Raw genomic sequence first — 25,844 nt, 5'->3', positions numbered from 1 at the left:
TTTATCCTTTGGATTTTGTTGTTTATCATAAAAATTAAATGTTTGGTTTAGTTTGATGTGTTAACTTCATCCCCGTCTTATCAGCCCTGCCCATGAATGTGAGGAAAAGTGAGCTGTGTAGCTACACAGCTCATCTTTCCTCACATTCATGGGCATGGCTGATAAGATTGGGATGATGACTAAAGAAGTCATTACACAAAGACAAGTCAGCTTGATCTTCATAAATCTGTGTAATCTGAGTACAGAGTGTATTTGTTATTGAACTTTATAAATTTTTAGATAAAAATATAGTTAATGATTGTTTAATTTCATTGAAAATGTATGATTAGAGAAATAATTTAACTTATGAAATTTTATACATATAATTTAAATGTAATGAATAATTTATTGTTAAGATAAATTTTAACAGTTATTTGTAATCAAATATTGTAAAGTCAGAAAAATTAAAATATATTGTTTAAAATTTTTAAATATTTTAAATTAGTGTTTTCTTTTTTCTAGAACACATTCGACATCGCGATCAAGATCGCCGTCTCCAGTTGAAGGAGAGCACATCACATTCATAACAAGTTTTGGAGTTGGATCAGACGAAGAAACTACTGCAGATTTGACAAAGAAACAGACATCACAGCAATTACAGACAAAGAATCTTGGTGGCAAATTATCAGAGAAGACACTTCGGTCGGTAGATGGAAACTGCTTCTTTACTTGTAGAACTGTGGCTGCAATCCCTTTTTACTTACACGTCTAGAAACTCCTTATTCTGACCCCTGTCTTCGGTGCTCCTGAAGTTAATTTCCGATGCAAAAGACATTGATATCATTGTGGTTGGTACACAACAAGAGAGATTTGGATGTTTTTCTTTAAAAATTTAAAATTTTACATCCAGATTTCATAAATCTGAGAGAATAATTTGTATTATTTCAAAAATCATTTATATCAAAGAAACCCGAAAAAATTATTTGCTAGTGTTGCGGAATGCCATTTTTTCAAGAGAAAAATTAAAAAGAGCATGTTTTGGGATTATTACTTTCACAGTGATTAAGTGTAATGAAATGTAAATTTATTTAAATTTTGAGTTGAATCTATCTGTTCTTAAATTCACGAAACAAAACTTAACATGCCCCTAAATAAGTTATTTTTAATAAAATTTAAATCTTTAGTCTAAATAGCTTAGAATTATTTTATAAATTAAAATTTTTTAAATATAATTTTAAGCAAAATTATAAAATTAATATGGGCTTAAATTTTTGGTTTATTTTTTTGGAATAAAATTTTAATAGCAAATATATATTTTTAACCTTATATTAAAAAATTCAATGTTTAATCAAAATTTATACAAAATGTGCATATATAAATATATACTTTTGCAAACATAATCAGTTTTAATGTGTTTTGAATTACTACTAGTTTTGGAACATAGCCACATAATTAATTCAGTTCTGTTTTTGGTACAGTTCAAAGAAAACTCGTACAACAGGAACCCCTGGAAATTCTCTTATGAAAGGGAAACAGCATTTACAAGAGCATTTAAAATCACGTCACTACTCGTCTTCAAGCTCGAGGTCGTCTTGCGGCTCAGATCATGGGAAAAAAACACACAGATTGCAGAAACATCAGTCGCGTAGAAGAGAGCATTCTCATTCGAGTTCGTCTCGGTCATCTTCTCGGTCTAGATCTAGATCGTCTACCATTAGTAAAAGTATGGCTCGGAGAAATTACGATCGAAGCTACAGGACTCATTCTAGAACATATAATTCTAGGTAATTACTATTAAATAGTTTTAATGTCTATAATAACAGTGTTAAATATGGAAAATAATTTGCGAATTGGTATTAAAGGTCAAGGTCACGATCACGTTCATGGTCAAGGTCAAGATCACGATCTAGGTCACGATCCAAATCTTGGCCTAGAACTAAACATTATTCTCGTTCACGATCACGATCGGTGTCACCAGAGGAGAAAAAAAGTCAATCTCGATCTCCACCTAACTTACCTCCACCACCTATTAAATCTTATTATAGGCATAGTCTTTCTCGTTCAAGTTCAGATCCATCCGATAGAAGTGCAGATGAAGAAGAAAAAACTTCGGTGAAACCTCCAGCGGAAGTACCTTCAAAGTAAGTGTCTTTTTAAAAAATAATTAACACTAGAATTTAGTCTTTATTTATTTAGTTTACAAAAAGGTTTTTAGTTTTTTTTTTTTTATTAATACAAAAGCTGGAGTTGTTTTACATGCATTGACGGTGTAATTGTTGAGGTTCAGTATGCAATAAAGGAGCACATTGAACCTCAACAAGTACTCTTTTAGTTGCATGAAGAATGTCCAATAAATCTGATTTCCTGCCAGGCACTGTTTCAGCAGGACAGTGCATCCTGTCACTGCACAGTTTCCTTATATATCAATAATTTGCTTTACATTGTGTTTCCTGGATGATGGATTGGCCATGGTGATCAATGGGTATGTTTTTGTGTGGTTATGTAATGTAATGTTACTGATTTTTAGAGAAAGGATAGATCTTGCAATCTCTAATGTTTCACAGAAAATGCTAAACAACGCTTGGCAACAAATCAGTTATCGATTGGACATTCTTCATGCAGCTAAAGGAGCACATGTTGAGGTTCACTGAATGTATGCAAAACAACTTTAGCTTCTGTATTAGTTTTTGTACTAAAAAAACTTTTTGAGTTAACCTTTCTTTTACCACAAATTACATTTTGATAAACTATTTTGTTTTTAAATGAAATTTCATAATACAGATCTTTCTCATACACCCTGTATGATAAATTGCATTGTTTGAGTTCTTAATAGTTACATATAATTACTTTCAGTGTTTTTTATTTTTTTTTATGATGACGATTTTGTTTTTATTACATATGAGTTCTGGCATATTTCATTTCAGAAGGGAAATGTATCATTTTATAAATAAAGCAATAACTATTTTTGAAGAATTTTTGGTAGAAACTTTGATTTTAATTTTTTCTGGCTGAATTTGGCTGGCTGTATTAATTTATTAAATTCATCTAGAAAGGTGAATTTAATAAATTAATACAATAAACTGTGGATTTAATAGATTAAAAAAAATGTCTTGAAAATATATAACTTTTCTTTTATTATTGATTGCAAATAGAACAGACTAAAAGATGGGTCAATTAGTATAAATTACTCAATATACTGGTACAATATATAATAATAATAATACTAATTGTAACTAGTGAAATATTTGCTGTAAAAAAAATCGTTTTTAAACAGATAAATAGGGAAAATAAAGAAGCAAATAAATTTTTTTTCATAAGCTTTATTAATTTAAGACCCCAAAATTTTCAATATAAAACATGTTTTGAGCAAATATCTTTATAATTATGTATTCATTTCTACATGAAAATTAATATACGACCATTAATCAAATGTAGTTTTTCGTTTTTCTCTCATACTTGTAAGAGTTCTTCACTTGGCATCATTTTATTTGAAAAAGTGTCTTCCTGACCAAAATCCAATTCACACTAATCTTTTCCATTAATAACAAAATTTTAAAAAAATAATTGGAAATGAACGAGAGTGTGTCAACTAGAACTTACTTTCAGAGGCATTTTTATCTTGGATGGGGTTAAGTTTAACAGCCATAATGGCAGAGAGGAGTGCCATTGAAGAAAGAGCAAACTTGGATGTATTTTTACTTTCCTGGCTGTTTATAATGGAGGGAAAGTATGGCAATCAGTCAAAAAAATGCCCCCCCATGAATTTTACATTTTTGGACTTAGGACACCTTGAAATGTTGAGAAATGCAGAAAAAAATGGGGAGCGATTTCTGTATGTATGGATGGATGTTAGTGTATGTTGAGGACACAATTTTGTTTCCCCTGTTTGAAGCTTAACTCCTCTGCCTTTTTGTCAAAAATTTCTGAAATTTTGCAGGGAGGCTTGTTTATTGGGGGGTTGATGCTATTAAATTTTGCTGTTTGAGGGATTGGGGAGATAAAGGTGATCATGTGTATCTCCAGTGGGATTGGACTTCATGACAATTTTACTCGTTATTAGCATTTACAATTTTTTATAAAACTCATTCCTACCATGAAAATAAGCTTTTTAATATTATAAAATAGCAAAAAGCTTTATCATATTTTAGCTAAAAATATAAAAACAGATGGTGTCACTAAAATATATGTTGTCAGGAAAGTTAAGCAACTTGTTGCTGGTTTATTTGTTTTTATTTATTTTAAATTAACAGTAAAATGGATGCAATAGGTCTAATCTATATTAAATAAGCTTCAAAATTATGTATGAAACATAATTATAATTCATACACAAGTATCATAATGAATTGGAAATAGATTTTGCCATAGTATATTTTGTACTGTTTGTAATTGATTTTATTCATACCATATAGTAATAATACTGGCTCTTTAATTAACAAAGATGAAATAAAATTAAAAAATATAACATGTATATTGCATTATTACGGAATGTTCTTAAAGCATGTTCAGTTTAAGACTTTCTGCAATAGTGAACACCTCCACAATTAGTCTGTTGAAAAAGGGCCTACTGTACTTATGTATTGTGCAAAATTTAACTATTACATTTAATTCTAATTACACTTGATTCTAATGCACACTCAATTTTAAAATGTCAATATCCAAACAAAGTTAACTTGTAAATGTAATGCACACCCTATGTTGTAAATGCAGCCACAAAATTTTATGCATTTAAACAGTGACAAACACATTTTCGAATGTATTTATTATGACTCCATTATCACTTACAGAGAATCTATAGACCAATACAAAATCATAGTCAATCACCATACGACCAGTGTTTTAATAGCAAGATTACACATCAGTATGCACATGCATAAAGTTTGCCAGATACATAGTATCATGCTGAAATATCTGTATGTGTTTATCAACACAACTTTATAGGAGATTTATCTGCTGAACATTGTTTGCTTTGGCTTGTAGTTCAACAGACTGCCAAACCATTTCAAATCAAAATTAAAACCAAAGTAATGGAAGGACATGTACCATGATTATACTAATATTGTAATACATGCAAATTGCCAAACTGAGTGAAGAGTAAATTATGTGAACAAGGCTGCATTAAGTTGACTTTGTACTTGATTCTAATGTGTATACCTCTTTTCCCTAAAAAAAAGTCCAAAAGAGGTGTGCATTAGTATCAAGAAAACACTGTATTTGCAATTTGTTTTATAGATTATTGCATTCATAATAAATCATTCACACTGTTCTATGTAAACAATTAATTTTTGTTTGATAGAATTTAGATTCTGATTGTTTAGAAATAAATTGGTTTTTTTTAATATTTTAAGACACCACATACTTTTAAATTAGTGTTTGTTTGAAAAGTTTTAATAGTGTGTGTTAATTATAATTAACAAAATACTGCCAAATAATTAAAACCATTGTATATTCATTACAACAAATGTGCTTGTCTTCATAATATTAGACCATGCATTTGTAAACTAAATAATCTTTATGTTGTGTTGTAGAATTTTCATTCTCCCAATATTGTTTATACAATATCAGTTCATCAAAAATTGATATAATTAATTTTGATGAAAGATGATAGATAAAATATCATTTAAAATGTGCTTTAAGTTACACAAAGAAATAAAAACAGTTTTAAAAATATCTTAATTTACAGCTAAATATTTATTATTTGTTACTCTAAAAAAAAATATATAAAATGTGCTGTATAGTTGATGGTGCCTGTCATTATTTTATATTTATTATCAAGTTATGATGCTCAATATAAATTTTATTATATTAAGGATGATGATAAGTTATAATCTTACTTCATCCGTTAGTACATATTTTCTATTAACAGGACTTATAAGTCCTGTTAACAGAAAATACGTACTTGTGGACGAAATAAGATTATAATAAATTATGGACATTGAGGCATATTAAGGCTGTTATACACGTTACGGAAATCCTTTGAGGATTAACCGTGATTTTTTTTTCTATCTATCCACCTTTAAATAAAAATAATTCTTTATACGTTGGGAAATATTTTAATAAGTTTTGTAAATTACTATGTTCGATCCAGCCAGTTATATCCGATTTTTTTTCGTCTGTTAAGTACATCCTTTGAGGATTTCTGTAATGTGTATAACAGCCTTTAATTTAATGATAAGTTGTTTGAGAATTTCCCAGAATGATTACTCTGCAGAAAATTGAGATAAAGCTACTCTCAACAGTATCATATTCTCGTATATATAGTGAAATACTTTAAACTTTCCAGATTTTTATTTTGAAAAATATCACAATATTTATGGAATACAAAATTTAGAAGGTATAGAAATTTATTAATTAATTGATAATCAAACTTTTATTGTATATTTTATCTGAATTGATTGAGATGCCAATTATCTCAGTTAATACAAGCTGGACAACAGGGAGAAAAATGTTTTATTTATGAAAAGTATTGGAAAAATATTTGTTGAATATAAAGTTTACTTTCTTCTTACTATGTCTTTAAAAATCTACAATTTATTATTTTCATTTATTTATTTTTTTACTTTAAAAAAATTGAAACTCTTGTTAAATTTAATATTTTAAGATTCTAAAATACAGTAATTTTAAATTACATCATCAAGATTATTCTTGATGATGTAATTTAGGACTTACAGATTGCATAGGAAGATAGATTCAAAATATACTTATGTACCATTATGAATTCTTGATTACACTAAAATTTTGCAAAATAAAGATGAAATGAATATATAAGTATTTCCATTGAATGAAAAGTTAGTAGTTTGCAATCAGCAGCTGTTTTAGTGCCAACTACTATTTTTTTCAACAAATTTCATTCACTGATTATCTTAATTTTGAAAATTCATAATTAAAGTAGGTTTTTTTTTATTGTGTGACCAAAAACAAAATTATCAATGATGTTAAAGCCAACTCCACGCACTCTGTATTTGCCAATTGCTGAATAATTGCCTGTTTGTCCCCTTTAATTTGTCACAGTATACCAACAAGGAGTGGAAAACGGTGAATACCAAATCTGTGGACCTATCTTAAGAATTCGAGAAATTTATTAACAGATTTCACTTACACCAGATTTGCTTTGCTTGCTCTAACATTATATCATGATTTTAGTTTGTTCTGTTACCATAAATCAGTCTCACTGTTTATAAAGCTATAAATAATTCTAGCACATGTAGAGCACATCATAAGAGGACTCTGCTATTTGAATAATTTTTGGAAGTGTGATAATCACATTATCATTATAAAATTTTAACAATTTTTTTCTGAAATGATAACATTTTTAAATGGGTTAAGTTTTTTAGTTTTATCTTTGTAGGTAGTTTTTCAACAATTTTATAACTTGATCTTACATTTACATTAAAAAAGAATTTTTCCAAATAAAAAAAATTGTAATAATTTAATTTTATAAATAGTGAATAATACTTCACAGTCCATGAGGCAACATTATGAAGCCAAAACTTATATTTTTTAAAAACATTGAAAATACTATTATGATTAATTTTATATTAAATGTAAAATGAGATTTAATTTGTATTTATAGCAAAAAGTTTTTAAATTTAAAAAATCTAACAGGAACTGTCAAATAACAAAATTGTTATGCATAAATAGAGGATAAATAACAAAAGGGTAAAAGTGGTGTCTGTTATAGGTATCAAGATAATGTAATGTAAAAAATGCATTATTACTTTCCTGGCAGTTATATAGCAGAGGAAAAATCCTCTAAAAGCTTTCAAATGTAACAATTAAACCAGAAACTGAAATAAGCTGAAAACATTTGTACATATTAATAAATTATAGCGCTCCTCATTTTCAAAAATTTATTCTCAAACATAAAGCAAATTTAGAAAATAAGCTGATAGTGATATAATAATTTATATAATTATTATTTTTATGTATATAGTAAAGTGGCGTAAAAATCTTACCATATTCTGATGATAAAATGAAGCAAAAACTATATGTGATATATAGTATACTATTATATTATCAAAGTGTACAGTAGCTAACATAATTCAATAAATCCCTTTGGATAATCAGAAAGACATAACAGAGAACAAAGATATATAAGTAGGAGTGATGGTGATATATTGTTTAATGAAAATTATTATTTTATGCANCACTTGTTCGATAAAAGTCCATTGTTTGTCTCACGTAACTGCTGAACGGAAAGTCCATTGTTCACAGCAAGTCCGTTGCTCGAGTCACGTAATGGTCAACCAGAAAATCCGTTATTCGCAGCGTCTGTTATTCGAGGCGTACGTTATACGAGGCACCACTGTATATGAATTTTGTGGCTTATCTGTCAATTTTGTAATTTGCAGTTAGTTTTTCTAGTCTTAAGTGTCAGGTCCACCTGTGGCCGAGTGGATAACACGACCGATTACCAGTGTTCAGTGATGTATTTGTGCCTTGTCAACAGCTTCGCAACATGGAGTTTTCAGGGTTGTTTTCACGTTTGTAACACCAAAATAGGGGCCAGTTTTCCATAGAAAGTCCTGGAAGGCATTATCCCTTGGCAGGTTGCCCACGTGTTGCATTGCTATATACAGACAGACACTAAAAATGTCTTTAGCAAATGTGAAAAATCATTTGTGGAAGCAGATATATGCATCTGCCAGTACGATTTTATTGAAATCGATAACAGCATATACAGAGTGTAGCTGAATTTTTTGCCAATATTTTTGTCCTTAGGTAGATGTTTGATACTTGTATTAAAACAAGTTCTAGAGTGGAAAACAAGCAACAGTGTCTTTTTTGGCAGGAGGTTTAAAATTGGCTTCTGATCAATGATTTGGCAAGCCATATCTCAAAAAACTAAGCTGATTTTGTAAACCTTTATAAAGGATGTTTGGTTTGTTTTTTAAACCCTAGAATATATTCCTATTGGCACAGAGTTCAGTTACACCCTATATATATACTGTGCTTTTGTTATTGTTCCATTCTTTTTTAATATGTCGATCTATGTTTTAATCAATGTAATTAGACATGTCTACTGGAACAATGTAATTATTTTCTATTGGATAGAATAAGTTTTAACTCAGTAATGCCGCTATTGACTGAAAGCATAAGATTCAACTTATACCTTGAAGACTAATAAGTTTGCAGTAATTTGTTTACTTTATAAAATGACTCTGCAGAGGACTATTTAAATGCTGATTATTTATTTTGATGTGCATTAGTCTCTATAGAAGTTAGAAATAGAGTGGTTGACTCTCAAGTCCCTATCATTTGATGTATATAATTGACTTTAAAATTTTATTCATTTTTTCCATATCTTTGTTTCATTTATTTTAATAAGACAGGATATGATTCACAAATCAGTAAATGTTATTTTTTCAATACTATTTGCAGAATTTTATCCTTTGGATTTTGTTGTTTATCATAAAAATTAAATGTTTGGTTTAGTTTGATGTGTTAACTTCATCCCCGTCTTATCAGCCCTGCCCATGAATGTGAGGAAAAGTGAGCTGTGTAGCTACACAGCTCATCTTTCCTCACATTCATGGGCATGGCTGATAAGATTGGGATGATGACTAAAGAAGTCATTACACAAAGACAAGTCAGCTTGATCTTCATAAATCTGTGTAATCTGAGTACAGAGTGTATTTGTTATTGAACTTTATAAATTTTTAGATAAAAATATAGTTAATGATTGTTTAATTTCATTGAAAATGTATGATTAGAGAAATAATTTAACTTATGAAATTTTATACATATAATTTAAATGTAATGAATAATTTATTGTTAAGATAAATTTTAACAGTTATTTGTAATCAAATATTGTAAAGTCAGAAAAATTAAAATATATTGTTTAAAATTTTTAAATATTTTAAATTAGTGTTTTCTTTTTTCTAGAACACATTCGACATCGCGATCAAGATCGCCGTCTCCAGTTGAAGGAGAGCACATCACATTCATAACAAGTTTTGGAGTTGGATCAGACGAAGAAACTACTGCAGATTTGACAAAGAAACAGACATCACAGCAATTACAGACAAAGAATCTTGGTGGCAAATTATCAGAGAAGACACTTCGGTCGGTAGATGGAAACTGCTTCTTTACTTGTAGAACTGTGGCTGCAATCCCTTTTTACTTACACGTCTAGAAACTCCTTATTCTGACCCCTGTCTTCGGTGCTCCTGAAGTTAATTTCCGATGCAAAAGACATTGATATCATTGTGGTTGGTACACAACAAGAGAGATTTGGATGTTTTTCTTTAAAAATTTAAAATTTTACATCCAGATTTCATAAATCTGAGAGAATAATTTGTATTATTTCAAAAATCATTTATATCAAAGAAACCCGAAAAAATTATTTGCTAGTGTTGCGGAATGCCATTTTTTCAAGAGAAAAATTAAAAAGAGCATGTTTTGGGATTATTACTTTCACAGTGATTAAGTGTAATGAAATGTAAATTTATTTAAATTTTGAGTTGAATCTATCTGTTCTTAAATTCACGAAACAAAACTTAACATGCCCCTAAATAAGTTATTTTTAATAAAATTTAAATCTTTAGTCTAAATAGCTTAGAATTATTTTATAAATTAAAATTTTTTAAATATAATTTTAAGCAAAATTATAAAATTAATATGGGCTTAAATTTTTGGTTTATTTTTTTGGAATAAAATTTTAATAGCAAATATATATTTTTAACCTTATATTAAAAAATTCAATGTTTAATCAAAATTTATACAAAATGTGCATATATAAATATATACTTTTGCAAACATAATCAGTTTTAATGTGTTTTGAATTACTACTAGTTTTGGAACATAGCCACATAATTAATTCAGTTCTGTTTTTGGTACAGTTCAAAGAAAACTCGTACAACAGGAACCCCTGGAAATTCTCTTATGAAAGGGAAACAGCATTTACAAGAGCATTTAAAATCACGTCACTACTCGTCTTCAAGCTCGAGGTCGTCTTGCGGCTCAGATCATGGAAAAAAAACACACAGATTGCAGAAACATCAGTCGCGTAGAAGAGAGCATTCTCATTCGAGTTCGTCTCGGTCATCTTCTCGGTCTAGATCTAGATCGTCTACCATTAGTAAAAGTATGGCTCGGAGAAATTACGATCGAAGCTACAGGACTCATTCTAGAACATATAATTCTAGGTAATTACTATTAAATAGTTTTAATGTCTATAATAACAGTGTTAAATATGGAAAATAATTTGCGAATTGGTATTAAAGGTCAAGGTCACGATCACGTTCATGGTCAAGGTCAAGATCACGATCTAGGTCACGATCCAAATCTTGGCCTAGAACTAAACATTATTCTCGTTCACGATCACGATCGGTGTCACCAGAGGAGAAAAAAAGTCAATCTCGATCTCCACCTAACTTACCTCCACCACCTATTAAATCTTATTATAGGCATAGTCTTTCTCGTTCAAGTTCAGATCCATCCGATAGAAGTGCAGATGAAGAAGAAAAAACTTCGGTGAAACCTCCAGCGGAAGTACCTTCAAAGTAAGTGTCTTTTTAAAAAATAATTAACACTAGAATTTAGTCTTTATTTATTTAGTTTACAAAAAGGTTTTTAGTTTTTTTTTTTTTATTAATACAAAAGCTGGAGTTGTTTTACATGCATTGACGGTGTAATTGTTGAGGTTCAGTATGCAATAAAGGAGCACATTGAACCTCAACAAGTACTCTTTTAGTTGCATGAAGAATGTCCAATAAATCTGATTTCCTGCCAGGCACTGTTTCAGCAGGACAGTGCATCCTGTCACTGCACAGTTTCCTTATATATCAATAATTTGCTTTACATTGTGTTTCCTGGATGATGGATTGGCCATGGTGATCAATGGGTATGTTTTTGTGTGGTTATGTAATGTAATGTTACTGATTTTTAGAGAAAGGATAGATCTTGCAATCTCTAATGTTTCACAGAAAATGCTAAACAACGCTTGGCAACAAATCAGTTATCGATTGGACATTCTTCATGCAGCTAAAGGAGCACATGTTGAGGTTCACTGAATGTATGCAAAACAACTTTAGCTTCTGTATTAGTTTTTGTACTAAAAAAACTTTTTGAGTTAACCTTTCTTTTACCACAAATTACATTTTGATAAACTATTTTGTTTTTAAATGAAATTTCATAATACAGATCTTTCTCATACACCCTGTATGATAAATTGCATTGTTTGAGTTCTTAATAGTTACATATAATTACTTTCAGTGTTTTTTATTTTTTTTTATGATGACGATTTTGTTTTTATTACATATGAGTTCTGGCATATTTCATTTCAGAAGGGAAATGTATCATTTTATAAATAAAGCAATAACTATTTTTGAAGAATTTTTGGTAGAAACTTTGATTTTAATTTTTTCTGGCTGAATTTGGCTGGCTGTATTAATTTATTAAATTCATCTAGAAAGGTGAATTTAATAAATTAATACAATAAACTGTGGATTTAATAGATTAAAAAAAATGTCTTGAAAATATATAACTTTTCTTTTATTATTGATTGCAAATAGAACAGACTAAAAGATGGGTCAATTAGTATAAATTACTCAATATACTGGTACAATATATAATAATAATAATACTAATTGTAACTAGTGAAATATTTGCTGTAAAAAAAATCGTTTTTAAACAGATAAATAGGGAAAATAAAGAAGCAAATAAATTTTTTTTCATAAGCTTTATTAATTTAAGACCCCAAAATTTTCAATATAAAACATGTTTTGAGCAAATATCTTTATAATTATGTATTCATTTCTACATGAAAATTAATATACGACCATTAATCAAATGTAGTTTTTCGTTTTTCTCTCATACTTGTAAGAGTTCTTCACTTGGCATCATTTTATTTGAAAAAGTGTCTTCCTGACCAAAATCCAATTCACACTAATCTTTTCCATTAATAACAAAATTTTAAAAAAATAATTGGAAATGAACGAGAGTGTGTCAACTAGAACTTACTTTCAGAGGCATTTTTATCTTGGATGGGGTTAAGTTTAACAGCCATAATGGCAGAGAGGAGTGCCATTGAAGAAAGAGCAAACTTGGATGTATTTTTACTTTCCTGGCTGTTTATAATGGAGGGAAAGTATGGCAATCAGTCAAAAAAATGCCCCCCCAAGAATTTTACATTTTTGGACTTAGGACACCTTGAAATGTTGAGAAATGCAGAAAAAAATGGGGAGCGATTTCTGTATGTATGGATGGATGTTAGTGTATGTTGAGGACACAATTTTGTTTCCCCTGTTTGAAGCTTAACTCCTCTGCCTTTTTGTCAAAAATTTCTGAAATTTTGCAGGGAGGCTTGTTTATTGGGGGGTTGATGCTATTAAATTTTGCTGTTTGAGGGATTGGGGAGATAAAGGTGATCATGTGTATCTCCAGTGGGATTGGACTTCATGACAATTTTACTCGTTATTAGCATTTACAATTTTTTATAAAACTCATTCCTACCATGAAAATAAGCTTTTTAATATTATAAAATAGCAAAAAGCTTTATCATATTTTAGCTAAAAATATAAAAACAGATGGTGTCACTAAAATATATGTTGTCAGGAAAGTTAAGCAACTTGTTGCTGGTTTATTTGTTTTTATTTATTTTAAATTAACAGTAAAATGGATGCAATAGGTCTAATCTATATTAAATAAGCTTCAAAATTATGTATGAAACATAATTATAATTCATACACAAGTATCATAATGAATTGGAAATAGATTTTGCCATAGTATATTTTGTACTGTTTGTAATTGATTTTATTCATACCATATAGTAATAATACTGGCTCTTTAATTAACAAAGATGAAATAAAATTAAAAAATATAACATGTATATTGCATTATTACGGAATGTTCTTAAAGCATGTTCAGTTTAAGACTTTCTGCAATAGTGAACACCTCCACAATTAGTCTGTTGAAAAAGGGCCTACTGTACTTATGTATTGTGCAAAATTTAACTATTACATTTAATTCTAATTACACTTGATTCTAATGCACACTCAATTTTAAAATGTCAATATCCAAACAAAGTTAACTTGTAAATGTAATGCACACCCTATGTTGTAAATGCAGCCACAAAATTTTATGCATTTAAACAGTGACAAACACATTTTCGAATGTATTTATTATGACTCCATTATCACTTACAGAGAATCTACAGACCAATACAAAATCATAGTCAATCACCATACGACCAGTGTTTTAATAGCAAGATTACACATCAGTATGCACATGCATAAAGTTTGCCAGATACATAGTATCATGCTGAAATATCTGTATGTGTTTATCAACACAACTTTATAGGAGATTTATCTGCTGAACATTGTTTGCTTTGGCTTGTAGTTCAACAGACTGCCAAACCATTTCAAATCAAAATTAAAACCAAAGTAATGGAAGGACATGTACCATGATTATACTAATATTGTAATACATGCAAATTGCCAAACTGAGTGAAGAGTAAATTATGTGAACGAGGCTGCATTAAGTTGACTTTGTACTTGATTCTAATGTGTATACCTCTTTTCCCTAAAAAAAAGTCCAAAAGAGGTGTGCATTAGTATCAAGAAAACACTGTATTTGCAATTTGTTTTATAGATTATTGCATTCATAATAAATCATTCACACTGTTCTATGTAAACAATTAATTTTTGTTTGATAGAATTTAGATTCTGATTGTTTAGAAATAAATTGGTTTTTTTTAATATTTTAAGACACCACATACTTTTAAATTAGTGTTTGTTTGAAAAGTTTTAATAGTGTGTGTTAATTATAATTAACAAAATACTGCCAAATAATTAAAACCATTGTATATTCATTACAACAAATGTGCTTGTCTTCATAATATTAGACCATGCATTTGTAAACTAAATAATCTTTATGTTGTGTTGTAGAATTTTCATTCTCCCAATATTGTTTATACAATATCAGTTCATCAAAAATTGATATAATTAATTTTGATGAAAGATGATAGATAAAATATCATTTAAAATGTGCTTTAAGTTACACAAAGAAATAAAAACAGTTTTAAAAATATCTTAATTTACAGCTAAATATTTATTATTTGTTACTCTAAAAAAAAATATATAAAATGTGCTGTATAGTTGATGGTGCCTGTCATTATTTTATATTTATTATCAAGTTATGATGCTCAATATAAATTTTATTATATTAAGGATGATGATAAGTTATAATCTTACTTCATCCGTTAGTACATATTTTCTATTAACAGGACTTATAAGTCCTGTTAATAGAAAATATGTACTAACGGATGAAGTAAGATTATAACTTATCATCATCCTTAATATAATAAAATTTATATTGAGCATCATAACTTGATAATAAATATAAAATAATGACAGGCACCATCAACTATACAGCACATTTTATATATTTTTTTTTAGAGTAACAAATAATAAATATTTAGCTGTAAATTAAGATATTTTTAAAACTGTTTTTATTTCTTTGTGTAACTTAAAGCACATTTTAAATGATATTTTATCTATCATCTTTCATCAAAATTAATTATATCAATTTTTGATGAACTGATATTGTATAAACAATATTGGGAGAATGAAAATTCTACAACACAACATAAAGATTATTTAGTTTACAAATGCATGGTCTAATATTATGAAGACAAGCACATTTGTTGTAATGAATATACAATGGTTTTAATTATTTGGCAGTATTTTGTTAATTATAATTAACACACACTATTAAAACTTTTCAAACAAACACTAATTTAAAAGTATGTGGTGTCTTAAAATATTAAAAAAAACCAATTTATTTCTAAACAATCAGAATCTAAATTCTATCAAACAAAAATTAATTGTTTACATAGAACAGTGTGAATGATTTATTATGAATGCAATAATCTATAAAACAAATTGCAAATACAGTGTTTTCTTGATACTAATGCACACCTCTTTTGGACTTTTTTTTAGGGAAAAGAGGTATACACATTAGAATCAAGTACAAAGTCAACTTAATGCAGCCTCGTTCACATAATTTACTCTTCACTCAGTTTGGCAATTTGCATGTATTACAATATTAGTATAATCATGGTACATGTCCTTCCATTACTTTGGTTTTAATTTTGATTTGAAATGGTTTGGCAGTCTGTTGAACTACAAGCCAAAGCAAACAATGTTCAGCAGATAAATCTCCTATAAAGTTGTGTTGATAAACACATACAGATATTTCAGCATGATACTATGTATCTGGCAAACTTTATGCATGTGCATACTGATGTGTAATCTTGCTATTAAAACACTGGTCGTATGGTGATTGACTATGATTTTGTATTGGTCTATAGATTCTCTGTAAGTGATAATGGAGTCATAATAAATACATTCGAAAATGTGTTTGTCACTGTTTAAATGCATAAAATTTTGTGGCTGCATTTACAACATAGGGTGTGCATTACATTTACAAGTTAACTTTGTTTGGATATTGACATTTTAAAATTGAGTGTGCATTAGAATCAAGTGTAATTAGAATTAAATGTAATAGTTAAATTTTGCACAATACATAAGTACAGTAGGCCCTTTTTCAACAGACTAATTGTGGAGGTGTTCACTATTGCAGAAAGTCTTAAACTGAACATGCTTTAAGAACATTCCGTAATAATGCAATATACATGTTATATTTTTTAATTTTATTTCATCTTTGTTAAAGAGCCAGTATTATTACTATATGGTATGAATAAAATCAATTACAAACAGTACAAAATATACTATGGCAAAATCTATTTCCAATTCATTATGATACTTGTGTATGAATTATAATTATGTTTCATACATAATTTTGAAGCTTATTTAATATAGATTAGACCTATTGCATCCATTTTACTGTTAATTTAAAATAAATAAAAACAAATAAACCAGCAACAAGTTGCTTAACTTTCCTGACAACATATATTTTAGTGACACCATCTGTTTTTATATTTTTAGCTAAAATATGATAAAGCTTTTTGCTATTTTATAATATTAAAAAGCTTATTTTCATGGTAGGAATGAGTTTTATANGAGTACGGATTAATCATTTTTACATTACTTCTTATGGAAAAGGTTGGTTTGGTATACGTCCTATTTGGTATAAGTCCAAACACCAGGAACGGATTAAGGTCGTATACCGAGGTTCCACTGTATATCTTGTCTTCTAAATTTTGAATATTTTGGTTCTATTCTTCTTCTACAGTTAAATAAATTCTACTTTCTCTTAATAATAATTTATTTTAAAAATAGACTGATATGCATTTTATATTACTAACATTTTAATTGAATTTCTGTTATGTATCGATCCAAAAATAATAATTTTTGAAAGGGAGGAAACCTTTTGCTATCTTAAAATTTTCTGAAAATTACACTTAAAGCCAATGAGAAAGTTATTCACTTTCTAAATTTAAAAACAGTTTGTTTTTTTTAAAGCAAAACTTTTACAAGAGAGCTTATCTTTTTTCCCCGGTTTAACCTATTTAATAATTACATTAAATTTGTTTTTTGTATGTTTAATGAAGTTTCAAAGAAAGTTTGACAAATAAAATATTGTTTTTTAATTTTTGCTTAAAAGTAAAAAAAGAATATTAACTTATACAATTTTTACATTTATATGTGTATGTTCCAGTATACATTAGAATCTGCTAATTGTAATCATGAGTATTGTTATCAGCCATTAAATTCTTATCGGAATTGGCGATTAATATACACTCAATGATAACAGTTATCCAAGTAAATAGGTATTTTTTTTAAATTCTTTTCTTGCGACCAACTTCAACATGCTGCCAACAACTGTAATCATTGACAATTAAAGCACTGGATAAAACAGATAATCATTTTGATTGTTATTGCTCCATTGTTACAGAAGTTTAAATCACTGGCTGTTTTTTCTTCGATGTGTAAGTGTTTGCTAAAGACAGTACTACAAAAAACAGCAAGCAAATAATTACTGTGAATTAATAAAAATTATAATTATACTTAATAAATCTCAAGTTATGCAATATTTAATTGTTTTAATGTCGTGAATAAAATCATATATTTTCCATTTAATTGTATTCTTATTTTCTTAATAGACCAGTAACACTAATCAGTGTATTATCATCAATATGGATGAATCCCAAATAAGCAGACGATTACAATGAGCAGGTTCTACTGTATATATGAATTTATTTATTGTTATTGCATAATAATAAAATTAATTTAACTATAACTGAAGTGTTGTTTCTGTAAGAAATTCCAAATTGTGATAACAACTTTAAAATGAAGTTTATAAATATATAATAATCCATATAAATAATATGAGAGAGTTCCAGAACTGTATATTAATCCTTGTATTTTAATTAAGAAAAAAACAACATTTTCATCTTTGCCAATATGTTAATAAAATTAAAAAGTGATAATTTCGGATATTAATTATATCATTTCCTAATTTTTAAAAGTCAAAATCAGCAAAAATTATTAATTGATTAATTAAAATTATATGAAGGATTATTTTCATTTTGTAATTATAATTAATTAAATGAAAAATTTTTTAATAAGAATTCATAAACTTTAAATTATAATTCTGCCTAAAGATACAATCCAGGATCAAATTTTAATTTGTAGCTTCAAAATTCATACTTTAATATTACAAATGTAGAAAGTCTTTTGGTTTGTAAATATGGGAAAGAATTAAATTAGAATTTTATATTTGCTTTTTGAACCGATAAATTAAAGGACGATGGAATAAGAAAATTTGCTTAATAATAACTTTTCTGTTTCCAGGACGCAGCCACTATTGGGTAAAGCTGGCCCTTCCACCAAAGTCAGTAAGAACTACTTATGTTTCCTTAGTCTTGTTTTTTAAAAAAAAAAAAAACTTCGATGTTATGTTAGAAATTTACTCCAGCATCATCTGAAACGAACTTTAAATTCACACCTTTTTTCAATTATAATATTTTTGGTATTGACAACACAGTAAATATTTTACTTATTCCCTGCTAAAGCAGTAGTTAGCTCTTCAGATCTCATCTTATTTGAGTAGAAAATAATAACTTTTTTTTAACAGTCATTTATTTATTTTAATTCAAATTATAATGAATTGATTGAATCTCAAGAAACAACTTTTCTAAACATATTTAAATATTATAATTAGCTCCTGTTAAATGTACATGTAATTGAACTGTTCATTTAAAAAAATTATAAAATTTAATTTCGTATACAGATGAAATTTTTAATCCACATAGATATCGTATTCTTAAACAGAGAAATTTAACTTAATTAATATTAAATTTTATTCTATTTAAGATTAAAATGAATATCATAAATATTAATCTGTTAAAAAAAAAAAAAAAAAAGAATATAACAAAAATAAAATTTTTATTGCAAACTTTCTTTTAAAGTATTGAAATAATCTATGTAAATAAATACAAAAAGATTATTATAATTGTTTAAATAAAAAAATATATACAGGAGATACTCTCATAAGTTTTAACACGAAAGTGTTTTTCTTTTTACAGTCAAAACTAACTCCACAAGAAAGACTAAAGAAAAGAATGCAAATGGCACTCAACAGACAATGTATATACATCAAGCATTTTAAATTCTGTTTTAAAAATATGAATATGTTTAGTGAGGCATTTATATTTAAACAATCTCCGTCTCTCTCTCTTTCAGACAAGGCGGATAAAAGAGCGCAAATGGAAAAATATGAGAAACAGCAACAAGAAAGACAGGTATTTTTACTTTTTCGGTTATTTGCTTTATAAAAATTGGTTTTAATTTTTTAAACTTTAATTGTCCAAACACCAGGAACGGATTAAGGTCGTATACCGAGGTTCCACTGTATATCTTGTCTTCTAAATTTTGAATATTTTGGTTCTATTCTTCTTCTACAGTTAAATAAATTCTACTTTCTCTTAATAATAATTTATTTTAAAAATAAACTGATATGCATTTTATATTACTAACATTTTAATTGAATTTCTGTTATGTATCGATCCAAAAATAATAATTTTTGAAAGGGAGGAAACCTTTTGCTATCTTAAAATTTTCTGAAAATTACACTTAAAGCCAATGAGAAAGTTATTCACTTTCTAAATTTAAAAGCAGTTTGTTTTTTTAAAACAAAACTTTTACAAGAGAGCTTATCTTTTTTTCCCGGTTTAACCTATTTAATAATTACATTAAATTTGTTTTTTGTATGTTTAATGAAGTTTCAAAGAAAGTTTGACAAATAAAATATTGTTTTTTAATTTTTGCTTAAAAGTAAAAAAAGAATATTAACTTATACAATTTTTACATTTATATGTGTATGTTCCAGTATACATTAGAATCTGCTAATTGTAATCATGAGTATTGTTATCAGCCATTAAATTCTTATCGGAATTGGCGATTAATATACACTCAATGATAACAGTTATCCAAGTAAATAGGTATTTTTTTAAATTCTTTTCTTGCGACCAACTTCAACATGCTGCCAACAACTGTAATCATTGACAATTAAAGCACTGGATAAAACAGATAATCATTTTGATTGTTATTGCTCCATTGTTACAGAAGTGTAAATCACTGGCTGTTTTTTCTTCGATGTGTAAGTGTTTGCTAAAGACAGTACTACAAAAAACAGCAAGCAAATAATTACTGTGAATTAATAAAAATTATAATTATACTTAATAAATCTCAAGTTATGCAATATTTAATTGTTTTAATGTCGTGAATAAAATCATATATTTTCCATTTAATTGTATTCTTATTTTCTTAATAGACCAGTAACACTAATCAGTGTATTATCATCAATATGGATGAATCCCAAATAAGCAGACGATTACAATGAGCAGGTTCTACTGTATATATGAATTTATTTATTGTTATTGCATAATAATAAAATTAATTTAACTATAACTGAAGTGTTGTTTCTGTAAGAAATTCCAAATTGTGATAACAACTTTAAAATGAAGTTTATAAATATATAATAATCCATATAAATAATATGAGAGAGTTCCAGAACTGTATATTAATCCTTGTATTTTAATTAAGAAAAAAACAACATTTTCATCTTTGCCAATATGTTAATAAAATTAAAAAGTGATAATTTCGGATATTAATTATATAATTTCCTAATTTTTAAAAGTCAAAATCAGCAAAAATTATTAATTGATTAATTAAAATTATATGAAGGATTATTTTCATTTTGTAATTATAATTAATTAAATGAAAAATTTTTTAATAAGAATTCATAAACTTTAAATTATAATTCTGCCTAAAGATACAATCCAGGATCAAATTTTAATTTGTAGCTTCAAAATTCATACTTTAATATTACAAATGTAGAAAGTCTTTTGGTTTGTAAATATGGGAAAGAATTAAATTAGAATTTTATATTTGCTTTTTGAACCGATAAATTAAAGGACGATGGAATAAGAAAATTTGCTTAATAATAACTTTTCTGTTTCCAGGACGCAGCCACTATTGGGTAAAGCTGGCCCTTCCACCAAAGTCAGTAAGAACTACTTATGTTTCCTTAGTCTTGTTTTTAAAAAAAAAAAAACTTCGATGTTATGTTAGAAATTTACTCCAGCATCATCTGAAACGAACTTTAAATTCACACCTTTTTTCAATTATAATATTTTTGGTATTGACAACACAGTAAATATTTTACTTATTCCCTGCTAAAGCAGTAGTTAGCTCTTCAGATCTCATTTTATTTGAGTAGAAAATAATAACTTTTTTTTAACAGTCATTTATTTATTTTAATTCAAATTATAATGAATTGATTGAATCTCAAGAAACAACTTTTCTAAACATATTTAAATATTATAATTAGCTCCTGTTAAATGTACATGTAATTGAACTGTTCATTTAAAAAAATTATAAAATTTAATTTCGTATACAGATGAACTTTTTAATCCACATAGATATCGTATTCTTAAACAGAGAAATTTAACTTAATTAATATTAAATTTTATTCTATTTAAGATTAAAATGAATATCATAAATATTAATCTGTTAAAAAAAAAAAAAAAAAAGAATATAACAAAAATAAAATTTTTATTGCAAACTTTCTTTTAAAGTATTGAAATAATCTATGTAAATAAATACAAAAAGATTATTATAATTGTTTAAATAAAAAAATATATACAGGAGATACTCTCATAAGTTTTAACACGAAAGTGTTTTTCTTTTTACAGTCAAAACTAACTCCACAAGAAAGACTAAAGAAAAGAATGCAAATGGCACTCAACAGACAATGTATATACATCAAGCATTTTAAATTCTGTTTTAAAAATATGAATATGTTTAGTGAGGCATTTATATTTAAACAATCTCCGTCTCTCTCTCTTTCAGACAAGGCGGATAAAAGAGCGCAAATGGAAAAATATGAGAAACAGCAACAAGAAAGACAGGTATTTTTACTTTTTCGGTTATTTGCTTTATAAAAATTGGTTTTAATTTTTTAAACTTTAATTAATTTTTATTTATTTTGTTGCTTATGTTCTCTTTAATAGGATAGAGCCGAAGAATTAAGAGAGATGGCAATACGAATGAGACAGAGGTGAATAAAAATTGATTTATCTGTAATTTTAAAATTTAATTCATTAAGTTTTCACCCGGAATATACTTTAGCTAAATAAAATTAATAATATTTTTAATAGATTTATAGATTTTCTTTAACATAGATAGCAAATTTAGTTTAAAATCTGGTAAGGTAACTTCTATATTTGATTATAGTCACACAATAATAGGAAAGTATTACTGTATGATAAAAGGATTATCCATTATCTGTTTATAACATTGTTGAAATTTATTATGGGAATTTTTTAAATTAAATTAACTTTTCCCTTTACAGAGAGAGAGAGAGGCGTCATAGAATGTTAGAAAGTGAACGCGAACCAGAAAGTGATTCTAGTTGGAACAGACATTCCGAACACTACGGAAAAGATGACGACCGTGAATTCAGAAGGAGAAAAGATGATTCCGACTCTCACAGTCCCAAATCCGGATACAGTCACAGGAGGAGCAGAAGTCGGAGTAAAGACAGAAGTCCTCGTAGAATATCTCCCCGTCGAAACTCTCCCAGGAGAACACCTCCGAGAAGATCCAAAGCAAGAAACCGAAGCCGCAGTCCCAGTCCGAGACAACGATACCACCAATCGCACAGACACAGGTAGTTGCAGTTTATACGATAGCTTTACCAGTCAAGGTTTAAGAAAACATTAACCGTATTTCAAACTCTCTCTCGCAGTGCCAACCGTAGCAGTTCACGCACCTCCTCTCTAAGATCTACCAAACCGCTAGTCGACTACTGAAACCTATAACCGGGTTCGACCTAGAACACCGCACCTCGTACCCTCGATGCAGTGGAAATGTCCTAAATATACATAGAACAAATTGTAACTGACCAGCAACACAATTTTTTATATATAGTTAGTTACAACAGACTTTGTAAGATTGCACATAATATTTTTTTTTCCTTTTTCCTCTAGTAAATTGATACTGGAACATAAATATTTTCTTCTCTATTTTGTGTAAGTTTGTTTTGTTAAAGTCAAAAACAAAAAAAAAATAACAAAAAAATAAATACCATCATAAATCATTTGTATTATTTAGTTTAGGAAGATGGTACATAATTTTTTGGTGTAATTCATTTATAAATTTTGAAACTTTTATATATAAATAAAAATGTGTTGGTGTTTATCTCTCGTGTTTACCTTTGTTTTTATTATAAAGAAAATTAAATATCTAATTATTTTTGAATATATAGTAGTAGTAGTAATCCATAAATTTTTTTGCCCTTTTTAGTCGTCAGATGGCGCTGCGAGTTTCGTCGGGTAGTTTGTGGAATTTCTCTTCTGTGCGTTTTACTTTGGAAATAAAATAATAAATAATAAAATTAAAAATTCTTCTTTTGTAAAACTGTAGAAGAGAGAATAGGAGCGGAGCAGAAGGGAGAGAGAGAGAGCGGAAAAAAAAGTTGATGAAAGTTGAAAAGAAAATGTTTGGTGTAAATACAAAGAATTTGTAATTAAGTCAAAAGGACTCAAATACTAGAGTGGGGAAGAGGAAAAACCTACAAAGTTTTGCTTGATTAAATCTGCAGCCACGTTTCGCCCGAGACTTAATTAACTCCGTCTGAACGCTAATTTATACTCCCGAGTTCGGCTCTGGTGACGCGTGAACTACGTCATTAGCACTATCACGTGGTGCGTGACGTAACGAATTTCGGGGGATGGAAAGTTTCTCCGCGTTTTTCGGATTTTTGTTTAGAGGCGACCTGAACAAAACGGAAAGGTTTTAATTGTACAAAACGGAAATTTTCTGATTTATTATTAATTTTTTTTAATGCCGAGATTATTAATTAGCGCGTTAAATAGTTAAACGCGCCAGAAAAAAAATCGGGATTTTAGGGAAATTTTCATGTTTATTAAAAGAATAAATAGTATCACAAGCGATTTTTCTAGCGAATTGATATGCCGTATTTATATTTTTATAAGCATAAAAAAATAATAATAAAATTTTAAGGGGAAAGATTTACAGAAAGGGCGAATCAAAGTCGATCAAATTGTATATTTTTGGTATGCAGTAAACGATTTGTTTGTGATATATGATGCATTTTAATGGTGGCACTTGGCCCATCTGCATATGTGGAAATAGGAGTAACATCTGTGCCTCAACCACCAAACTTGAGACTTGCTCAGAAAATGCGATTACTGTTGGCATTCCCCGCTGTTTACCTGACATCTCTGTGGCAGGAATTTAATTATGGCACTTCACAATATGCAAATCCAACGTAGCAGTAATCTAATTGTAACACTACATACAATGTGTCATTTCGACTGACAATCTATGTGTCAACAGGATTCTGTCGCGCAGAACACGTGTCCAATCCACGTGATTAAACCAAAGTCATGAATTGCCCGGATGTGACTTAATTGAAAGGGTCTCGATAACTTAGACCTAATTGCCTCTAAGCCTTGTGTAAATATTGGTTCTAGAAACTGGTTCCTATATATTTAATTATTATCCCGGAGAGATGTGTATAAATATATGTTATATATGTGTGTATATATATTTATATATATTTTTTTTTTCGTTAGAAGGGCTCGAATCGCCTCTTCCTATCCCGGTCTCGTGATTTTCGCGAACTTCTCGTTAAGCGTGATTTTAAAAAATGGAGAATATTATTTAAGAATAAAATAAAAAAAACCGTTAAAAATGTGAAATCATAATGAAATTTACAATTGTTTTGGAGCGTTTAAATTCGAATCACCTTCACCAATTGATTGTAAAACGACCAATGTCCTATTCATTTCCTGATTTTTGTTTATTTCGTCTCGATTCAATTTTTCTCGCTTGAGTCACGTTATCAATTTTAATTCCCGTTTTATCTATAAAAACAACCGTCAAATAAATCAATAAAACGAATTAAACAGAAACAAATAAAACAAATCTAACCACCGAATAAATTTTACAACATAAATTCAAACGACACCATCGAAGCGCTCGACTTTAGACGTATTGATATAAATATAAATCAAGTTTTCGCCCGAATATCTCCTCTTTTTTTTTTTTTATTCATACTATTTATAAGCGCGTAACGGCTTTTATTTATTTATTTTTTCTTTTTTTTATATATATATAATAAATTTATTTTAAAAATAACCGTATAGACGAGAGAAGAGCTCTTACAAAAAAAAAAAAAAAAAAAACTTTCTTGTAAAACTACAATTTCTTCGGCTGTCAGTGGCAAGGGAGATTTTGGTAATGAAATAAGAGCGAGTCTTATATAATCTTTTAATTCTAATAATATTCTTATCATATTTAGATAACTATTCTAACGAGTTACCATTTCTTGAGTTACTATTCTAGGCATTTTTCCTTGTTCGGTTTGGACAC

At 28.1% G+C, this 25,844-nt stretch overlaps 2 protein-coding genes across 3 annotated transcripts in view; both read left to right on the top strand.

The window, feature by feature from the left end:
• The window catches only part of LOC111618895 (CLK4-associating serine/arginine rich protein-like), a 71,542-nt gene extending 47,924 nt beyond the window's left edge, over positions 1-23,618 (top strand). The window contains exons 12-24 of the mRNA XM_023360521.1: positions 485-681; positions 1,458-1,763; positions 1,842-2,120; positions 2,507-2,621; positions 9,845-10,041; positions 10,818-11,123; positions 11,202-11,480; positions 18,735-18,774; positions 19,469-19,529; positions 19,626-19,684; positions 22,457-22,503; positions 22,798-23,115; positions 23,194-23,618. Of these exons, the coding sequence (XP_023216289.1) occupies positions 485-681; positions 1,458-1,763; positions 1,842-2,120; positions 2,507-2,621; positions 9,845-10,041; positions 10,818-11,123; positions 11,202-11,480; positions 18,735-18,774; positions 19,469-19,529; positions 19,626-19,684; positions 22,457-22,503; positions 22,798-23,115; positions 23,194-23,257 (2,268 nt within the window). The 3' untranslated portion in view covers positions 23,258-23,618. The remainder of the gene's footprint in view (positions 1-484; positions 682-1,457; positions 1,764-1,841; positions 2,121-2,506; positions 2,622-9,844; positions 10,042-10,817; positions 11,124-11,201; positions 11,481-18,734; positions 18,775-19,468; positions 19,530-19,625; positions 19,685-22,456; positions 22,504-22,797; positions 23,116-23,193) is intronic.
• On the top strand, positions 1,279-2,140 carry LOC111618922 (serine/arginine-rich splicing factor 2-like). Of its 2 annotated transcripts, none has more exons than XM_023360551.1 (2): positions 1,279-1,751; positions 1,917-2,140. In XM_023360551.1, exons 1-2 carry the CDS (start codon positions 1,501-1,503, stop codon positions 2,122-2,124), a joined length of 459 nt encoding a protein of 152 aa, XP_023216319.1. In that variant the 5' UTR covers positions 1,279-1,500; the 3' UTR covers positions 2,125-2,140. The 2 variants fall into 2 exon arrangements, with proteins under 2 accessions (XP_023216319.1, XP_023216318.1); XM_023360550.1 differs by having other exon boundaries at positions 1,279-1,763; positions 1,842-2,139.
• Positions 23,619-25,844: the final 2,226 nt, after the last annotated feature.

The sequence above is a fragment of the Centruroides sculpturatus genome, unplaced genomic scaffold, assembly GCF_000671375.1.
Source record: "Centruroides sculpturatus isolate CEXI.00-Female unplaced genomic scaffold, Cexi_2.0 scaffold58, whole genome shotgun sequence".
Taxonomy (NCBI): Eukaryota; Metazoa; Arthropoda; class Arachnida; order Scorpiones; family Buthidae; genus Centruroides; species Centruroides sculpturatus.
The sequence above is the reverse complement of the archived record's forward strand: the minus strand, read 5'-3'. Positions and strand labels throughout refer to the sequence as shown.

Coding starts and splice junctions, on each gene's coding strand:
- LOC111618922 (XM_023360550.1), top strand. CDS start 1,501: ATGAAAGGGAAACAGCATTTACAAGAGCATTTAAAATCACGTCACTAC. Junction 1,764..1,841: donor TCTAGAACATATAATTCTAG/GTAATTACTATT, acceptor TTGGTATTAAAG/GTCAAGGTCACGATCACGTT.